General features: G+C 44.3%; 1 protein-coding gene across 6 annotated transcripts in view; it reads right to left on the reverse strand.

Annotated features, from left to right (window-relative positions):
- Nucleotides 1-21,623, reverse strand: part of TBC1D31 (TBC1 domain family member 31) — a 57,787-nt gene that overhangs the window by 25,262 nt on the left and 10,902 nt on the right. For all 6 annotated transcript variants that reach the window (XR_009246054.1, XM_058668508.1, XM_058668506.1 and 3 more), the window contains exons 4-11: nt 20,908-21,086; nt 12,102-12,253; nt 11,575-11,734; nt 9,908-10,108; nt 9,145-9,324; nt 6,476-6,555; nt 6,248-6,394; nt 3,041-3,174 (exon numbers count right to left, since the gene is read on the reverse strand). Coding sequence is in view for 5 of the 6 variants with exons in the window: in XM_058668508.1 (XP_058524491.1) it covers nt 3,041-3,174; nt 6,248-6,394; nt 6,476-6,555; nt 9,145-9,324; nt 9,908-10,108; nt 11,575-11,734; nt 12,102-12,253; nt 20,908-21,086 (1,233 nt within the window). In the remaining variant the exon portion in view is untranslated. The remainder of the gene's footprint in view (nt 1-3,040; nt 3,175-6,247; nt 6,395-6,475; nt 6,556-9,144; nt 9,325-9,907; nt 10,109-11,574; nt 11,735-12,101; nt 12,254-20,907; nt 21,087-21,623) is intronic.

Genomic DNA, 21,623 nt, shown 5'->3' on the forward strand with positions numbered 1-21,623 from the left:
ACTGTCCAAGGCCCGGCGGCGTGGCCTAGCGGCTAAAGTCCTCGCCTTGAAAGCCCCGGGATCCCATATGGGCACTGGTTCTAATCCCGGCAGCTCCACTTCCCATCCAGCTCCCTGCTTGTGGCCTGGGAAAGCAGCAGAGGACGGCCCAATGCATTGGGACACTGCACCCGCGTGGGAGACCCGGAAGAGGTTCCAGGTTCCCGGCTTCGGATCGGCGCGCACCGGCCGTTGCGGCTCACTTGGGGAGTGAATCATCGGATGGAAGATCTTCCTTTCTGTCTCTCCTCCTCTGTGTATATCTGGCTGTAATAAAATGAATAAATCTTTAAAAAAAAAAAAAAAAGAAAAGAAAAAAAAATCTGACTGTCCAATAAAAATAAATACAGCTTAAAAAGTTACCAGTAGAAGGCTTTATCAGAGGAATACTGGATAGCATATGATCATAAGGACCTGCCAATTCTGAAAAGTCATTACCTCATTAATCAAGGAATATTTAATTTGAGCTAGTAATTAAGCCAAGTAAGATCTTGCAAAGACTAAGAAACACTTTTTCAAACTTCTGCTCTTAAATAAATTTATTTTAGAAGAAATATCAGGTTCAGCAATACTTACTAAGTCCCGTTATGTCTCAGACACTACTGGTTCTGGGAATTTAAAAGGCTACACATGGGGGCCAGTGTTGTGGTGTAGTGAGCTAAGCTGATGCCTACAATGTCAGCATCCCATATCAGCAGAGGTTTGAATCCCAGATGCTTCATTTCCGAATCAGCCCCCTGCTAATGTGCCTGGGAAGGCAGCCATGGATAGCTCAAGTGCTTGGGTACCTGTACCCATGTGGAGACCCAGAAGGAACTCCAGGCTCCTCTTGCACCAGCCCCACCTGCTGTGGCCACCTGAGCAGGGAACCAGCGGAGGAAGGTCTCTTCCCCACATCCAGCCCCTCTATCAATCTACTTTTCAAATCAGTAAATCCTAAAGAGACAGGGAGCAAGCCACAGACATCCCCGAAGTCCAGATCCTCCAATTTAGTATTTATTAACAGAACCCTGCTTTCTAGTGAGAGGCAAATCCTGCCGGTGGTGACCACCTGCCTCCTCTTAAGCCTTTCCATTCTGCTTTGGTGCCACCAGGCAAGGAGGCAGAAGGTGTGGGGAAACAGCTAGCTGACTGACAGTGAAATAAAGAGAAATGATCAATGAAATGGAGATTCTTTGCTCGAAGAATTGCCACCTGGCCATAAGGTACTGTCTGAAATGACTTTTATAAATACAGTTCAAATTGGGCCCAGTGCAGTAGCCAAGCGGCTAAAGTCCTTGCCTTGCACACGCCAGGATCCCATATGGGTGCCAGTTCTAATCCCAGCAGCCCAGCTTCCCATCCAGCTCCCTGCTTGTGGCCTGGGAAAGCAGCCGAGGATGGCCCAAGGTGTTGGGATCCTGCACCGCGTGGGAGACCCGGAAGAAACTCCTGGTTCCTGGTTTCAGGTTGGCTCAGCTCCAGCCATTGCAGCTGTTGCAGCCGCTTGTGGAGTGAATCAACACAGAAGATCTTCCTCTCTGTCTCTCCTCCTCTCTGCATATCTAACTTTGCAATAAAAATAAAATAATAAAATCTTAAAAACAAAAATAAACAAACAAAAAAAACCATTTCAAATTATATACAGAAATCATGTTTTCCGTTGAAATTTCTTTTAGGTCTCAGCGAGACTGGAAGCCGGAAGGCAGAGCAAGGGCATATCCCAAAGAGAGGGACGGGTAGGGGAGCTCAGCACCTATGTACCAGATCAGATCAAACTAACGTGAGACTCTTGATGGAAGTCACGAGTCACCCATGCTGACTGATCATCAGGAGAAGATGCAATCTCCCAATGAAGCTTTCATGTACGTCAGAAAAGTTAATTCCCTAAGCACACAACCATATATTAGCTTTCCAACAAGACTGTACCAGAAATAAAAAAGTTTTCCCTGCCTACTTAAATTAGATATAACCTGCTTGTATTCTTTCTTAATTGTGGCAAATTACGTGTAATTTGCCATTTTAACCATACCATTCTGAGGTATTATTTACATCCATTTTTTTCACAGTATATATTTCTCAGGAAACATTCTAAAAGTGTCCTTGTGTGCAACCATCCCACCTGTGCGTGTTTCCAAACCCTTCCCTAAGACCCTCCCGGGACTGACACGGCACAGCCGGCCAAGCATCTGCTTGCAACAGTGGCATCCTTTCATAGGCACCAGTCTAGTCCCAGCTGTTCCCTCTGACCCACCTTTTTGTTAATGAACCTAGAAAAAGCAATGAAAAGCAGTGCAGGACGGCCCAAAGCCTTGGGACCCTGCACCCGTGTGGGAGACCCAGAAGAAGCTCTTGCTTCCTGGCTTTGGATCAGCTCAGCTCCGGCCATTGTGACCATTTGGGGAGTGAACTAGAATATGGAAGATTTTTCTGTCTCTGGTCTCTGTGAATAAAAAATCAATACAGGGCACTCTTTCCAATAAAAAAATCAATACAGGGCTCAGTGCAATAGCATTGTAGTTCGGGTCCTTGCCTTGATTGCCTGGGATCCTATATGGGCCGCTGGTTCTAACCTCAGTGGCCCCACTTCCCATCCAGCTCCTTGCTTGTGGCCTGGGAAAGCAGTTGAGGACAGCCCAAAGCTTTGAGACCCTGCACCTGCGTGGGAGACGGGAAGGAAGTTCCTGGCTCCTGGTATCGGATTGGCTCAGCTCCAGCCATTGCGGCTCCTTGGGGAGTGAACCATCGGACGGGAGATCTTTCTCTCTGTCTCTCCTTTCTGTATATCTGACTTTCAAATTAAAAAAAAAAAATCTAAAAAAAAAAAAAGTCTATACAGCCTAAGGGGAAAAAAAAGAGTTGAAATATCCTATTTTATGCTCAGACCTGAGCATTTCATTCTTTCTTTTTGATTTAAAAACAGAGAAATCTAGAGCTATAAATCATTACAAAGGTATAAAGACATCAGGGAAACGGATAAGGATCCACTCCTGGTTTCATTCTGTAATGAAGATCTACTTACTTATGAGCGTAGCAATCACTTCAAAACAGATGAGCTGATTGTTCTGGAACAGTTTTACGAATGGAAATGCCAGGAGTGGAAGATATGGAGTGTCGCTGAAGATGGCAGACCAATGAGCTAATGCGGACAGTGTTCTGGGAGTGAGACCAAGAAACCAGGGTCAGGAAACAGGAACTCACTGACACGTTTTCCAAGAAATAATACCCGCACATGCTGAAAGCTTTGTCACAGGTCAACTTGAAGCTCTCCCCATCAGCTAGCTCACTTGTGCAGAAGCATTGCCCGTGAAGAGCATAGATGAACCCTTCCTCAAAATAAAAATCCCCATCATTGGCGTGCCTTAAGACATACGTGCTTTCTCACGCCATAGCTGCCTGATGTGTCGCACAGGGCCAGCTGCTGACAACATTTATGGAATAAACCAGCAAATGAAAGACACCTCTCTCTTCCAGATAAATTTAAGCAACAAACAAAAAGAGCCATTCTCAGGCCCAGAGGTGTGGCCTAGTGGCTAAAGTCCTCGCCTTGAATGCGCCAGGATCCCATACTGGCGCCGGTTCTAATCCTGGCAGCTCCACTTCCCATCCAGCTCCCTGCTTGTGGCCTGGGAAGGCAGCTGAGAATGACTCAAAGATTTGGGACCCTGCACCCATGTGGGAGACCTGGAAGAGATTCCTGGTTCTTGGATTCGGATCGGCACAGCACCGGCCGTTGTGGCTCACTTGGGGAGTGAATCATCGGATGGAAGATCTTCCTCTCTGTATATCTGACTTTGTAATAAAAATAAATAAATCTTAAAAAAAAAGAGCCATTCTCAGTGCTGTGAACTAGATATTATATTCTTTATCCATTTTTTGTTGGCTGGTTCTTGTTATGTTTACAAAAGTACGTCACATGTTAAGGAAATCATCCCTCTGTTAATCATGTTTTGTATATATTTTTACATGTGTCTCTAGGAAGCTTTTTTTTTTAACATGTAGGGATTTTCATTCTTATTAATCTCTTATTTGATATACCACGCTTAGAAAGACCCATTTTACCCTGGGATTATGACTCTCACACATTTATTTCTAATTTCATTTCTCTTAAAAAAATAAAAGATAAAACACTGCCGGATTTCCTGCTTTAACACTGGCATCCCACGGGGCACTGGTTTGTGCCCTATCTGCTCTACCCCTGATCCAGCTTTCTGCTAACAGCCTGTGAAAACAGTGGAGGACAGTCCGAGTGTTTGGGCCCTTGCCACTCTCGTAAGAGACCAAGAAGCAGCTTCTGAGCCCTGCCTGAGTTGGCCCAGCCCTGCCCCTTATGGCTATCTGGGGAGGGGCCAGCTAAAGGAAGATACATCTCCCTGTCTCTCCCTCTCTTTGGAACTCTGACTTTCAAATAAAGAAATAAATCTTTTAAAAAATAAAAAATAACAATGAGCTAAGTTCTCCATTCTTTGGAGAGAATCTTCCATCCTCTGCTTTACTCCCCACATGACTGAAGCCAGGGGGCGGGTGCTCCGTCCTGGTCCCCTCAGAGAGGCAGGAGCCAAGTACTGCCCAGCGAGTAGCTGGGACTCAAGCTAGCACTTCGCTGCAGCCCCTGGCTCCTGGCTTTGCATCAGTTCAGCTCCAGTCATCGTGGCCAACTAGGGAGTCAATCACCTGATAGAAGATCTTTCTGTCCTCTCTTCTCTGTAAATCTGCCTTTCAAATAAGAAAATAAATAAATATTAAAAAAAAATGAGGAGTATCTGAATGAAACCATGGAAATATAATCAGCAAAATCCAGAATATGGGGAAGTTTTCAAATTTCCTCAGCAACTAAATTGCAAGGAAAAAACAAGGAGTCAGAATCCATTGATTGGGGCCCGGCGGCGTGGCCTAGCGGCTAAAGTCCTCATCTTGAATGCCCCAGGATCCCATATGGGTGCCGGTTCTAATCCCGGGAGCTCCACTTCCCCTCCAGCTCCCTGCTTGTGGCCTGGGAAAGCAGTTGAGGACGGCCCAAAGCCTTGGGACCCTGCACCCGCGTGGGAGAACTGAAGAGGTTCCAGGTTCCTGGCTTCGGATTGGCTCAGCTCCAGTCATTGCGGTCACTTGGGGAATAAATCATTTGACGTAAGATCTTCCTCTCTATCTCTCCTCCTCTCTGTATATCTGACTTTGTAATAAAAAAAAATAAATCTTAAAAAAAAAAAAAGAATCCATTGATTGAATAAGTTGTTGGAGCTGGAGGATTTTATGAGTGTATTATTATACTACTTTTATCTATGCTTGAAGAATTTCATAATGAAAACTTTTTAAAAAATGTTTTAGACTCTTGAGCCTGGCTTAATCCCAAGCTCTAATACTTAAATGCCTGGATGTTACCTAGCCACTTAGTTTCTCTATTTGTAAAGTAAATTAAGTGTATATTTAGCGTGTCTTCCATATGAAAAGCCTTTTAAATGATTAGCTATTATTATTATTATTATTTCCTGGGTACATTTTTGAACTGGATATACCGTAGCACTTCTTCAGAGATTCTCATCCTATTTCCCCAAGCAGTTCTGCGGAAGTGACCCTTGGCACCCCATTGCTCTGCATGAACGCGGAATCCCCTGGCCATGGCGTAGCCTGTCCTTGGCCGCCATCTTGCTCGCCACATGTAACCCAGTGACCTTGACTGTTAGTCGCCATCTTATTGACTTAGTGGCCTCTTGCCCCTGAGCCCCACACAGTTCTATGATGTTGCTGTTGTTACTTCCACTTTCAGATAGATACCACAGCTATTTCGTGATGGAACCAGGACCCAAACCTTCTACCTTCAAATTCAGAGTTCTTCAAGTTGTGCATCCCCATTTCCTGTCAGGGGTGGGGCACCCTTTTTCTTTTGAGGGTCATTTAGATACATCACTCGAGGGCATCCGAAACGGCTGACTTAAAATCGGTTTGCTCTAGAGTTACTACTTTTAAGTCCCGCCTCCAGGTGCCTTGGTTCTTGGGGTCTTGTTCAGCTTGCCTGTCAGATGCTCCCCCACTCTAGGTAAATTATGTGGAAGTCCTATTCTCTAGAATAATGACATGAATACTCAAATACAATACAAATGCATATTTGGACGTATTTTGTTTTTCAAATTAAGCCAACCAACACATCATGTAAGGTGACCAATACGTCATAAAGAGAGGGCTTAAAGCCACTGGCCAGGCTTAGGCTCCCGGGTCATGCTGAACACACCTCTGCAGAACTCTGAGTAGCTTCCTGCTTTTGATGGGGTATTTCTTCTGAAGGTTCAGAAACGCCACGTGAGTACCTTTATCCAACAGGCTACTGAACGCAGTATGATTTTCAGGCAGTTGTAGCAGAGAGCGCCAAATAAACATCCTGAAATTAAAGCATAATTTTAATCAAAAAAATTTCTTTGAATAAAACCAATTTTATCTAAAAAAAAATTTTACCTGTTACCTGTATTTGGTTGGATATTCACCATAGCCTTTTAGTAAGATCTGCAAACGTTTTTTATTTAACCCATCTGATAATTCATTCTGAAGAAAAAAAAAAGTTTCAGTAAGTGGTATAATCATAAAATGAAAAAGAGAACAAATGCTAATCCAGGCCGCAGCGGTTTTCCAGCTCTGGACACGACACACAGTAAGGTCCATGTGCTGTCACGGGTCTCCTCACTCCCATGAGGCCATGCACATGGCGAATACAGTCTTCCCTAGATGGGGGCTTAGCAACTTTTTCTGTGAGCAGGTAATTGGTAGAAATGTCAGGTTTTGTGGGCTAAGAGTGACAATTGAGAATATTATGTAGGTATTTTTATAACAACTTCAAACATAGCCATTTAAACATATAAAAGAATGAAGTAAGCAGATTAGGCTCACAGGCTATCACTGGCATCTTCTGCATTAAAACTAAGAAATTTAATATGTTCTCCCCATCCCTACCCTCCACCCCCGTTTCATTTTAAGATTTATTTTTATTGGAAAGTCAGATACACAGAGAGGAGAGTCAGAGAGGAAGATCCTCCATCTGCTGATCCACTCCCCAAGCGGCTGCAACGGCCGGAGCTGAGCCGAGCTGAAGCCAGGAGCTCTTCTGGGTCTCCCACACAGGTGCAGGGTCCCAAGGCCTTAGGCTGTCCTCTACTGTCCTCCCAGGCCACAGGCAGAGAGCTGGTTGGGAAGCAGGGTCTCTGGGATTAGAACCGGCGCCCATGTGCAAGGCAAAAACTTTAGCCACTATGCTATCGCAACAGGCCCTTCCTTTTCCTTTTGTTCTTCAGATTTATCTTACTTATTTGGAAGGCAGAGTTTTAGAAAGGGGAGACAGAGAAAGAAATCTCCCATCCACAGGCTCACTATGCAAATGGCTGCAGCAGTCTAGGATGGTCCAGGCTGAAGCCAGGAGCCTGGAACTGCATCCAGGTCTTCCACACGGGTGGCAGGCGACCCAAGTCCTTGGGTCATCTTCCGCTGCCTTTCCAGGTGCACCAGCAAGGGGAGCTGCCAGGACTCCAGCTGGTGCTTACATGGGATGCTGGCTGTGCATGGTGGCTTAATGGGCTGCACCGTCACGCTAGCCCTCTTTCTTAAAACTTTGGATAACTCCTAGGAAGAAAGAATGAAGGCCAAATCTGAGAACTTTTCTAGTTCTCCAGGTCACCTTATGAAGCACCAATAATCACACGCTTTTCCTGATAATCTATTCTATTTAAAAAACTTAAGTCAACTGTGATTTTTAATATGATTTCATAGGATTTCTGATTATAAACCGGTTTTCACTGGTTATTTTATTGGATCTTAACAACTATATCACACAGATGGGTTTGTCATGTTCCTTTACTCTCCAAGGGTATTTACTTGTATTTATTTGAAAGGTATTTATTTATATTTATTCCAAATGTCTGTAACAGCAGGGTCTGGCCAGGCCAAAGCCAGGAACCTTCATCGCGCATCCACACCCGCTGTCTCCAAGGCACCCATGAGCAGGCAGCTGACTCCGAAGCAGAGGCAGGACTCCATCTCAGGCACTCACTCCATCTCAGGAATTTGGGTGTCCCAAAGCAACTCTTAACCCACTGTACTGCAAAGCCTGTCCCCTTCCTGTGTTCCAGAAAGTGGGAAAGTTGGAAAAGTTTAGTGCCTTGCTCACATTTACAGAACTGTAAGGTCTTGGCTCAAGACTTGAAGCCAGATTTTCTGACTGAGTTCAGTGCTCTTGTTCTCATAAGGAACAGGCAATCAGCGCCTGGCGCAATAGCCTAATGACTAATTCCTTGCCCTGAATGTGCTGGTTTGTGTCCTGGCTGCTCCACATCCTATCCAGCTCCCTGCTTATGGTTTAGCAAAGCAGCAGAAGATGGCCCAAAGCCTGGGACCTTGCACCCTTGTGGGAGACCCAGAACAAGCTCCTGATTCCTGGTCCCAGATTGGCTCAGCTCTGGCTCTTTGGGACACTTGGGGAGTGAACCAGTGGATGAAGGATCTTTCTCTATGTCTCCTTTAGTAGCATATTTAGCCCCAAAGAATCAAAGTACCAATTCAGCATGTATCAGCACAAAGAAGTACTAACTGCCTTCACTCTGTGTTCCCGACACCCACAGCCACCTTCAGACTGGCCACGTCCACGTTACTTAGCAGCCACAGCATGGCTTGCAACCTGGACTGTGTAATTCTCCAGAAATGTTTTATATTTTCATGAAAATGTATAAAAAGTGCATTGTGGGGCCGGTTTCGTTGCATAGAGAGCTAGGCTGCTGCCTGCAGTGCTGGCATCCCATATAGGCGGGCACCTGTCTGAGCTGCCTGCTAACGCACCTGGGAAAGCAGTGGAGGACGGCCTGCAGCTTGGGCCGCTGCACCGAAGTGGGCGACTCAGGTGCTCTGGCCCAACCCTGGCCATTGTGGCCATTTTGGGGAGTGAACCAGCAGATGGAAGACCTCTCTGTGTGCTTTCTATAACTCTGCCTGTCAAAAAAAAAATTCATGGTAACTTCACTTGCAAACTCTTCTCGAGATGTGACATTCCTTTAATTCTGAGGACAGGGAAGAGTAACGACCACTTAGGCATAACGCGCTTCCAGCGAGCAGAATCAGGACCAAGCCAGTCTAACTGGGATGGATTCTTACCTCTTTGTTTTCAACATTACCAGTCAGGTCTTGCTTTAATATTCTAGTTTGTATTCTGGGGTCCCTGGGCCGTAAGGCTGGTCGCTGAACTTTTCCTGTTGTCACTTTCATCTGAAGGTCACCGGAACTCAGCCTGTTCTTAGGGACGTCCTCAATCACCTTCACTAGAGGAGGAGGTGGCTGAAAAGAAGAAAAAAGAGAGATGACCCTTTGAACGCACAGGGACACCCAGTAGACAGATGCCCTTGAAGGAGGAGTGGTTTCAGAATGGAGCAGCATAGGTAAGAAATCAAGGCTGCAGCTGTGACCTGTGAGAGTAACAAGGGACAGTCAGGAAAACGGGAAGTTCCTATGGGAACTAGAACAGGAGCAAAATATTTTATTCTGAATAACATGATATTTAGGTGTTCTTTAAAAACTGAAGTTCTAGAAGGGCCAGCATTATAGTAGGCTGGTCTTCCACCTGCGATGCCGGCACTTGATCTGGCTGCTCCACATCCCATCCAGCTCCCTGCTTGTGGCCTGGGAAAGCAGCGAGGAAGGTTCAAGGCCTTGGGCTTCTGCACCAACAAGGGGGACCCAGAAGAAGCTCCTGACTCCTGCTTTGGGTTGGCTTACTTCTGGTCATAGTGGTTAGTTAAGGGAATGAACCAGTGGATGGAAGATCTGTTTCTCCTCTCCGTAACTTTGCCTTTCAAATAAAAATAAAATCAAACTTAAAAGAAAAAAAAAAAAAAAGAAACTGGTTGCCTTGATAACATACCTTGTTTATTTCCTGTGTCAGCGCCTGCACTGAGTATATGTTCAGGCTCCCGTTCTCCATGATGGACGCGATGTAGCGTCCATGCGGGCTGACCACCGAGGAGCTGATACCCTCATCAACGCTCCCAATCTCAAAAAGCAGCTTACACGTCTGTATGTTGACAAACCTCATAATACCATCCTGACTCAACACTCCAAGGACCTAAGGGGGGAGAAACCAAGAGGCCCCCAAAATGTGAAAATCAAGCATTTCAAACTACACTCATTTACACACACACACACACACACGCTCCTCAATTTATAATGGAATTTGATCCAGAAAAATTCACTGCAAGTTGAAAATGCATTTTATACAACTACTAAACACCCTATGTTTGCAATATAGTGCATGGCACAGTGTAAGCTATTTCCTTTTGTGACCATGTGGCTGCGCAGGCACTGCAGCTCGACACTGCTGTCCAACACCAGGAGAAAGTATTACGTTGTACAGAACTGGTCCAGAGATGATCAATATTCGATCAAATGCATACATACAGCTTTTACGGAAGTGGGAAGGAGATGGGCACTGTGGCACAGCCCAGTAAGCCATCACTTGCAATGCTGTGGAGCACTGGTTCAAGTCCTGATCACTCTGCTTCTGAAGCCTGCTAATGTTCCAGGAAGGCAATGGAAGACGGCCCAAGTAAGGCCTGGTGGGAGACCCGGATGAAGTTCCTGGCTCCTGGCTTCACCCTGGAAAACACCTGGCCTGTTGCGACTAGTTGAGAAGTGAAGCAACAGATGAAGATCTCCCCTTCTCTCCTCTTTTTCTTTCCATCTCTCCCTCTTTCTGTTGCTCTTTCAAAAAAGCACATTTTTTAAACGTGGGAAAAACACAACAGAACATGTAACGACAGTGACTACGGAGGAGAGGAGCGTCAACAGCCAAATGGGAGAGGAGTGAGAGGCTTATTGACTTTTTCTGTTTCCAATCACTCGACAGTATTATCTCTCCAAAAACTGAAGTGAAATAGATGAATAAACACACACAAACACACACATATCCAGTTAGTTTGTTCGATTGCAAGATTCATGATAATCTATTACAAAGAAAAAAGAGAGGAAGGAAGAAGAACAAACATTTCATAAGCTACAAAATGACACAAATAAAGCATGATCCTTGGATGTGATCAAGACATTCAATACTGGAATTACAGCGTTTCTGCAGCCCATAAGTAGGCACAATTAGTATGTGTGAATTAACGCAAAATTTAAAAAATGGTTCACCGAAGTGAGTCAACTAGTTATGATATATAAAACAGTATAACAAACCATGACAATTTTAAATAGTTCCATCTTTAATCCTTACGTAATTACCCAATGTTAATAGGGAGAATGCCTTCCCTGTATCTGTTCAAAGAATTAGGTATCACATTGAAAAAAAAAATGCTAAAGCAACCTGTACTCCAGAGAACACAACATACATTTAAAATATATGGATTTTTTTAAAAACAGTGAATTGTCAACAGCATAAATAACCCGAAATTTTGAAAATTTTCAATTCCAGAGTCTATATAAAAATAACATCAACAAATGCAAATTCCTTTATAGGGATATGAGTTATACAAATTAGAATTAGAAAAGGATATGATCTTTCTCAAAAATACAGATTTTTGGCTATTGTGTTACCTGATTAGAACCAGCATCAAAACTATCGGGAAGAAACTCCAGGTGACGGACGGCTCGAACATTGGTAGGCATCTGGACAATCCTGATGAGCTGTGTGGCCTCCAGGCACCACAGATGAAGATGATTCGATTTCCCTCCGGCAGCTAGGATTCGGCCGTCTCTAGACGACAAAGCAAGGACCACCGGCTAAGGGATTCCAGCAAGCCTGTCCAACAGCACTTCCCGCAACGACAAAAGTGGTCTATGCTTGGGCCAGCATTGCAATGCTGGCATACCGCATAGCTGCTGGTTCAAGACCCAGCTGTTACACTTCCAAGCCAAGTCCCTGACACGAGTCTGAAATGGCCCAGGTGTTTGGGCCCTGCCGCCAACTGCGTGGCCCTTGCCTTAGGTCTGGCCCAACTCCAATTACTGCAGGTATTTGGGGAATAAGCTAGGTGGTGGAAGAGCTCTGCCTCTTTCTTTCAAAGTTGACGATCATATATTAAGTTTTATTTAAATTCAAAATGTTTTAAAAGGTGCGTTACCTGGTCACAGCAAAAACTTTGTACGATATACTGGAGCTTTCGGGTGGAGCTGGCAACTGATACTTGCAAAGCAGAGTGTCACATTCCCAGGCGAAAATGGAATTATCTTTAAAACAGCTGAGAATGGTGTTACTCAATGGCAGGAAAAAGACCTACAAGGAAAACAGGAAAAGGTTTTGTTTTGTTTTTTATACAGTTGATAGAGGACTCTCTATATTTAAATTAAGCAAAGTAGTCAGTCTTTCTTTTTTTAAATCACCTTTCCTTAAACTGGAGAAAAACATGCTTGTATATAAGGGCTAACACTGATATTTCACAAACTATCATAAACTAAAAATTAAAATAATTTTTAATTAAAATTTTAAATCAAGAAGGTAACTGCAATGACTAGGCATTTCACAAAATTCTAAATAACAATTTATGAAATTTTACCTTCTATTAAAAGACTTAAATGAAAATACGGTACCATTTTGAGTTTCAACTTTGTTTAAAAAATAAAGCACATGGGACTAGCTTTCTGGCACAGTGGGTAGAGCTACCACCTGCAGTTGTGGCATCCCCTAGGGGTGCTGTCCCAGCCTCTCCACCTTCCATCCAGCTCCCCGCTAAGGCCCTAAGCAAACAGCAGGTGGCCCAAGTGTTGGGGCCTCTGCTACCTACATGGAGACCCAGATGAAGCTCCTGGCTCCTAGTTTCAGCCTGGCCCATCTGGGAAGTGACCCAGTAGATGGAAGCTCTCTCTCTCTTTTTCTTTGTCTCTGTACGTCTTTCAAAAAATAAAAACCATCTTTTCAAAAGTGATATAAATACCTATACACAAACTATATGCATAAACTGACTGTGAATTAATATAAAACTATATTAAATATTAACTACAGCTAAATGAGAGGCGAGCCGAGGGCTGCGGGAGAGGACGTCTAGCTCGGATCCCGAACCCAGTCCGCCATGTGCCCATGGCTCATGGCGGGCTGGGCCCGGGCTGGGCCCGGCCGGGGAGCTCTGGGGTATTGGACGTCTGAATCGCTGCTGAGATAGCTCTAGAGTGACCCCACTGTTTCTGGGATCTGAGTCAATCCTAAAGATTCCCAATGCCAGTAACTCTTCCTTTGAAGAACTTCCAATCCCTTAATAATGCTGAGCTTTGAACACCTATCAAGTAAACGATAAGCTCCGGCTTGTCTAGCAGGCTGGCACCTAATGGTCCTCGGAGCAACCACGTGCAGGTGCGTGATTTACCGCTAGGAACGGTCCCAATCTGGGATGCCACAGCTGGGATGAGGTTCCCACCAAGGGGTGTATGTGCTGGAATGGGGGCTGCATTCTATCTAGGAAACAGTTGCAGTCACCCGAGGAACTAGTGTGGGCTGGGATTGGATGCACCAGGCCGGTTCAGATCCCAGCACCATCTAGTGTTATGGAGAAACAGGGTAGATGTGGGACTGACTAGGCTGGGTCTCAATCCCCTTCTGAGCCATGTGTGAGCTGTATGTGGGTATGGACGAGCCATGGCTGGGCTGAAACATCCAACAACAAGAGTCAGAATGGGGTGAAAGCCAGCCAGGAAAAGCCACTGTTCCTGCTAGGACAGGAGGTGAACTGAGTAGGGTTGGCTCAAGAACCCCCTGGCAAGCGCAAAATCTGGCATTGGGAGGGGTTCTGATGGAGGAGCCTGGGCAACTCCTCTGGCAGGACACAGTCCCTGCAGGTAAGCGCGAGAAGCATGATTGGAAACAGCCCAGAATAGGCCATGGAAAGTTTCCCACTGGCATGCATTCGGCATGGGTCAGGAGCAGACCAGGCTGAATCAGTTCATGTCATCCTCTGGCAAATCCGATCACCAGAACAGAGTGTGGAATGGGCCGGGTTTGGTTGCGACAAAACCAGTACACATTATGGAACGCCAGGGCGTGGTTGCCTGTACTGGATATGAATGCAGCACCCATCCAGCACACGTGAGATCCAGGAAGGGAGGGGCAGAGCTGGCGGGGGAGTTAAGGGGCTGGTCCCCTCGCTGGACAGCCACTCCCACTGGAGAGCGTGGGCTGGGATAGAGACAGACACGACTAAGCAAGGCTACAACACCTGTGCGCTGCATGTGGACTAGATCAGGGCCACAGCATCAGCTGGCAGAAGCTGGCACTGGGGACTAATTTTGTCGAGTCAAATCACAGGACCACCTAAAGAGTGCATAAACCGGGACAGAGAGACCTGGGAGGGAAAAAGTGGGTTCCCCCTTCTTGGGTCACTATTCCCATGGGAGGGCATGAAAACTAGGACGGGGGCTGGGATGGCTAGATAGAGAGGTACTCAACAATATCTGTGAGGGCTAGATGGTTGAGTTGGTTAGATAAAACTAAGCTTTAATACCCATTGACAAGTACAAGAGCCAAATGGGATGGGGGACAGACTGGTCTTCTGCTACACATACTGGCAAACCAGGGTAGGGGGCGGTCTGGTGGGGGTTATTGTGGGTCGCCCCAACTAGGCTGCAGCTCCCACTGGTTGATGTAAGGGCCGAACCAGACTGGACTGCAACACCCATTGGTTCCAGTGCAACTCGGGACTGAAAACAGAACCAACACAGCAATTGCAACCACCAGCTGATCAGGGTGATGGACTGTGCCGGGCCCTGTGCTTGCTAGAACATACAAGAAACTAATCTGGGAATACCTCAAAGTATCTTTGGAGATCTCCCCACTTGAACTGCTGGACTCAGAATTCTAACCAAGAAAAGACAGAAGACAGAATAGGACAATCATTCATCTCAGCTACATGTTGGCAGCGAAATATGGGACAAATGGAGACTTCATGATGGACCATATCAATCAGTGGACCACCTCATCAAGCGAAACTGGCAGTGACTCATAACTGGAGAACTATTAACTCCACTTGAGCACATATCTCAGAGCATGCCCCACATCCGGGACTTGGGGTGGGCGGGAAACCAGGTGGGGCTTCTCCCTCAATATCCCCCTTTACCTCAGATACATGATGGAAACAATATGGACATAATAGCATTGCCCACCTCCCTATCCCCCTGAACCTTTTTTTTTTCTTTTTCTGTCTTTAACTGTAATTAACTATGTAAAGATTGTCAACAACAATACAATAAAATGGATAAAAAAACAAACAAACAAACAAAAAAAAACTACAGCTAAATCTTACAAAATGCTCATTCTTGGTGACAGTGTAGGGAACACAGCACATAGTACTGAGTACTGGGTTCCAGGCGCCAGCCAGGACACCAGCTTCCCGCCAGCCCAACCCTGGCTGCTGGGGTACGTGAGGAGTGAACCAGCAGAGAACTCTGTCTCTTTATCTCTGTCACTCTGCTTTTTAAATAAATGTTTCATTTAAAAAAAAAAAAGTCACCAACTCAGAGAGGATGTCAAGAAATAACTCTAGAAAATTCTTATTATAATTAGCAGTCATTTTCCCAGAAAAGTAATAAAGTTTATTCCTACTGGGAAAAGCAAAAGCTTATGAGTTAATGAGCATCAACTGCTATTTTAGGGGAATAGCTGTGATAGATTATTGCTGGCATGATTATTCATTACTCGATTTTTGATTTTAATTGCCATATTTTAATGGTTATAAAATTGTTCCTAATGAATCATGTCATTATTATTTAGACAGTGTCATCCCTTGACAAGCATAAAAAAATTTTGTAAAACATTAACAAAATGTAGTTTAGGAGGGGGATGGACTCTAAGATAGGGCTGCAGATTTTCCCTGTAGAATGTGAGTTCAAGTTGCAGTTTAAAGGTCCAGAAGCTTTTGGGACCTAATGGTTAACCTACTGCCTGACATGGCGGCATACCATACAGTGCCGGCTCACGGCCTGGCTGCTCCACTTCTGATCTGGCTCATTGCTAGTGGCCTGAGAAAGCAGTGACCGATGGCCCAAGTATTTGGACCTGGAAGCAGTACCTGGCTCTTGGCTTTGGCTAAGCCCCTCCCTGGCTATTGTGGCCATTTGAGAAGTGAACCAGCAGGAGCAGGATCTCCTGTACTCTGTCTCTCTCTCTGTAACTCTACCTTTCAAATAAATAAGCAACTCTTTAAAATACAACAAAACAAAGTTTAAAGAGTTTAGAGTTTGGGTCAAACGTGCAAGTGAGGTCTCATCACATAGACTAGAAAAAATTCAATGACACATTCAATCCAATGTTTCCTAACTTCCCTCACAGACCCTGTCTCAATATATACTGAACCGGAGCAGCGACAAATCCCAAGGCTTATTTCAAACTCAGTAACTAAAGAGCTGACTATCCTACCTCTAAGCCAACAACAGAATTTATGATTTTCTAGAGAACTGGTTTCCAGCAGTAAGACAGTACAGTGCAATGGCTGTTTTATAAACTACGGACCGTCACACAACTCAGTGTTTCCGCGCTTCCGCGTCCCCTGCTGCACCTTCTCAGCTTAAAAATACTTCCAGTATTATTTAAGCATAAAAGGATTATGTAAAGTATAAAATTATACAGGAAGTATGCAGCAACTGCAATCTGTTGCTACTAATCACCACTACTATCACACACAAAAATCAGTGAGAAGTTAGAGCGGTTAGGTGTTTTAAAAACATCCTGAAATGAAAGATTCATAGTTCCTTATCTAAAAAAATCTAAGTGTCTTTCAGAATTATCTGCAATTTTAGAAAGGTAATTTAATATTTTCTTTAAAAGTAACATGTGGATTTTTTAAAAATAAAGATTCTTTTATTTATTTGAACGGCAGAGTTACAGAGTCAGGGAAATTTTCACCGACACTCCCCGAATGGTCACAATGGCTGGGGCTGGGCCAGGTCTCAGCAAGGAGCCAGGGGCTTCATCTAGCTCTCACACAGGGGACAGCAGGGGCTACCCTTCGCTGCCTCCCCAGGTGCACTTTCAGGGAGCAGGATCAGAAGTGGAGCAGCCAGAACATGAACTGGTGCCAAAATGGGATGTTGACACAGGTGCAGGTTGAACTCATTAACACCACAGCGCCAGACTCTACGCATTATGTATGAGGCCCAAGTACCTAGGGAAACAACTTACACTGAAATATACTCATACTCCAACCTCATGTCCACTCATTTCAGACTTTGCTACTAAAGGAATTTAGGTCAGATCACATGTTGGCACTAACTGGATTAATTGAGCAGTTTTGAATGGATAATACGAGATGGTGCATCTATGACATGGGTTAAGATGAAACATAATTTCCTTATTAAAAAATTATTTATTTGAAAACAGAGTGATAAAGATATGGAGAGACAGATGGAGAGAAAGCTTCCATTTGCTGATTTACTTTCTAAATGACTGCAAACAGTCAGGTTTGGGCCAGGCTGAAGTCAAGAGCAGGAATTCCAACCTGTGCGGCAGGGTCCCAACCACCTGAGCCATATCTAGCAGGAAGCTGGACCAGAAATCAAGCAGCCGCGGGCGGGGGAGAAGGGCAGCAGGATGGCAGCACTATGGCAAAGCAGCCTAAGCCTCCGCCTGTGATGCCAGCATAGGGCCATTGGTTCAAGTTCTGCTTGCTCTACTTCTGATCCAAATTATTGCTAACATGCTTGGAAAATCAGTGGCAGAGGGCCCAAGCCCTTGAGCTCCTGCCTCCACGTGGGAGAGCTGGAACAAGCTCCTGGCTCCAGGCTTCAGGTGTGCCTAGCTCTAGCTATTACAGCCACTTGGGGAGTGACCAGCAGATGAAGATCTCTGGGTTTCACCTTCTCTGTAACTCTGCCTGTTATACACACACACACACACACACACACACACACACACACACACTATATATATATATATATATATATATAAAGAGATGAAATAGTTGGGCAGTTGGGACTTGAACCAGTTCTGGGTTCGAGTGGGATACTGATATCTCAAGAGATAGCTAAACCCTCTGCTTATGGGTTGTTAAGAACACTGTAACAGAGCCTATGGAATTGTATCATAAAATAAAAAAAAAAAAAAATTAAATAAAAAAACTGTAAATGCACAGAAGTAATTCCATAAGCTGAATGAGTTAACTATAAAAGAAATGGCAGCGAGCTTGACTTTTACTTAGCACTTACTATACAATCAGCACTGTGCGAAGTGGCTGGCAGATGCTTACATTCAATGCTCAGATCAATCTATTATTGCTATCATCTTATACACAAGGTAAACAGTTTGTCCAACTGTTTAATCTGAGCCTACAAAAGCTTTTAAACTGTAGAGGATAGGAAAGTAAGTTAAACAACAATGATGAACCACTGAGACAAATCCTGAATGTGGGGCATTGGCTAAGCAACTGGCTTGGTCTCGGCACAAAATTAATGTCCTGGGGCAGGGCAGGGAGAAGGAAACGGAGGACTGTTTCGCATGAAGAGTCATCCTAAAATGGGTGCGCTCCACAGCAAAAAACTCAAGGACAGTTACTTCAAGAGTCTCGAGGGTCATCTAGCCGTATGATGGTTCTACTGAAAATACAGAATAAGAAACTGGAATGAAACATAGATTTAATAAAAACTTGGTAAGAAATAAAGCTACAGTTTAAGATTTCATTAAGATCAGTTATTTGCTACTTTTTAACAGTGAAAACCAGGAGGGGTAACCATTTAGCCATCTTCCAATTTTTGCATAGCCCCAGCACTAAGTATGGTTTTTACATGGTTACATAATATTTTTTTGGCCTGCAAAGCCAAAAATACTTGCTATTTGGTCATAAAAAACAAACAAACAAACAAAAACCAAACAGCTTGCTTGCGACCCTGGTGTGCTAACGCAGAATACACTTCTAGTTTATATATCACTCTCTTCATACACTTAATCCTATTCTTACAGCACTAGCACTTCATGATACTGTTTTGGAAACTCAAACATCTAAAAGATGAAGCAAGGTTAGCCTGGCAACCACCCAGTGTGCACTAATTTTAGTTTCATGGTAAAAAGAACAGATGGTTTCTATGTCACTGTTTCATAACTTTGTTTCCATTGTGGGTTCAACTCCCAATGCGCTCCCTGTTTTGGAATTTAAAATTCAATTTAAGTACTAAAGCAATTAAAGAAGAACAGACCTACTAAGACATTTGGCCTAATTCTGGAATGAAAAAGCTGGTCACAACTTTTATCTCTTTTTAATTATTACAGGCACAATATAAAGAACTCTGGGATTCCCACAGAGATTACAAAATAAATTCTTGGTTGACATGCATTGTAAGTTGTTCATGTTAATAACCAAGAAATTAAAAAGCAACACTGCATAATATAACCTAAAGCAAAATAATTAATCACATGGGATACTCATCTATTTCTGGAAGAAGTAGCTAACTGAAAAAACAAACAAAAAAAAAAATTCAAAAAATGGACTTAATTTATAAAAAAAGTAGTATATTAATACAATACTTACCAGCAGTAAAATGGAACACGCTAGTGACATATACAGATGGAAAAATCTCAAAAACATTCTGCTGAGTGATAAAAGCCTAAAACTATTATGAGCAGTTCTATTTATATGAAATTTTAGAATGGGCAAAACCCATGTACAGTGGGAAAGCTTCAAGGTAATGTTTATGTTTATAAGAAAACGATGGGGTAGCGCGAAATGTACACAGGCTGTAAAGGTTTCTCCACTTTTCAAAATCATTAACATATGCATTTGTTATACATAAATTTTATATCAACAAATATTGAATAGCTGATTAAAAACAGGCTTCAATGCTTATGGAAAGGTACATTGATGTCCAGAATTTACTTTAAAACAGACATGGGCCTGGCGCTATGGCTCAGTGGATAAATCCTCACCTTGCATAAATCTGATCTGCCTTTCCAATAAAATAAGTTGTTATTTTTTAAAGATTTTATTTATTTTTATTACAAAGTAGATAAACAGAGAGGGGGAGAGACAGGAAGATCTTCCATCCAATGGTTTACTCCCCACATGGCTGCAACACCTGGAGCTGAGCCAGTCCAAAGCCAGGAGCCAGGAACTTGTTCCAGGTCTCCCACACAGGTGCAGGGTCCCAAGGCTTTGGGCTGTCCTTGACTGCTTTCCCAGGCCATAAGCAAGGAGCTGCATGGGAATTGAAGCCGCCAAGATATGAACCGGCGCCCATATGGGATCCCTGAACATGCAAGGTGAGGACTTCAGCTGTTAGGTTATCGCGCCAGGCCCTAAAATAAGTTATTTTATAATTGAAAAGGCAGATTTACAAAGAGAAGAGAGACAGAGAGAAAGATCTTGCATCAGCTGGTTCACTCCCCAAATGGCCATAATGGCTGGAGTTGAGTCAATCCAAAGCAGGGGTCAAACGCAGACACAAGAGGTCCCAGGCGTTGAGCCATCCTCCACTGCTTTCCCAGGTCACAAGCAGGGAGCTGACAAGAAGTGGAGCAGCTGGGACACGAACTGGCGTCTGTAAGATCCCAGAACTTGCAGGGCGAAGATTTAGCCACTGAGCCATCATGCTTTAAAGTAAATCTTTAAAAGGTAGACTCCAGATGGTGGCACCACATGTGTGCACCCTGAAATTCTTACAAATCTGCTGACGAGGTAGGTAAGTTACAGCACAAACAAAAGCCCACCAACTAAATAAAGAATACCATTAACATTGCAGTTTCACGGGCATAACTCGTTTTCTTTAGTTTGTTAATTTACAAACTGTAGCAACAAGCAACACCTTTAATTGTGCTGGCCATTGTGCCTTGCTTCTTGCTGCATCGTGCGGACACGGCTCCAGTACGTGGGGCAAAAGGAACCATTGTTTTTATGTCATCTATAAATCCTACCAAGAAACTACGCTAACAGTGCGAGAGATCGAGCTGGACTTCCCACTGACCTTCTGTATCCCCACGGACTGGCGGATGTTCAACTTTCTTTTCCTCTGAAAGGTGTCCAGGTCCCACAGCTGTGCAGTGTCAGAAGACGTTGTCATGGCATACCGCCCCGATGCATGCACAGAGATGCCAAACACGGATGACTCGTGCCCTCTCATCCAGCTGACCAGCTCCTTCGTGACTGTGCCAACAAGGAAGACTGTTATGCACGTGCAGCATCTGAACAACATTTCACAGAAATGCTGCAGGAATGGATTCAACCGACGACAGTATTCTATGAGCAACCCTCACTAACATCCCCGCAGGTGCAAGGCTCCGGCAGCTCAGCAACTGCATCACATTAGGGACCCGTGTTTCAGGGAGGTCCTGGAAGGTGAGTCTAATGAATTAACTGTTCTTATATCTCTTCTTCTTTTTTAAAGATTCACTTATTTTTACCGTAAAGTCACATTTACAGAGAGGTGAGGCAAAGATATTCCAGTCACTGATTCGCTCCCCAAGTGGCCACAAAGGCTGGAGCTGTGCCTATCTGAAACAAGGAGCCAGGAGCTTCTTCCAGGTATCCCAAGGCTTTGGGTTGTCCTTAACTGCTTCCCCGGGCCACAAGCAGGGAGTTGGATGGGAGGTGGAGCAGTTGGGATATTAACCAGCACCCATAGGGGATCCCAGGACATGCAAGGTGGAAACTTTAGCCACTAGGCTACTGTGCCCGGTCCTA

The sequence above is a fragment of the Ochotona princeps genome, chromosome 9 (assembly GCF_030435755.1).
Source record: "Ochotona princeps isolate mOchPri1 chromosome 9, mOchPri1.hap1, whole genome shotgun sequence".
Classification (NCBI taxonomy): Eukaryota; Metazoa; Chordata; class Mammalia; order Lagomorpha; family Ochotonidae; genus Ochotona; species Ochotona princeps.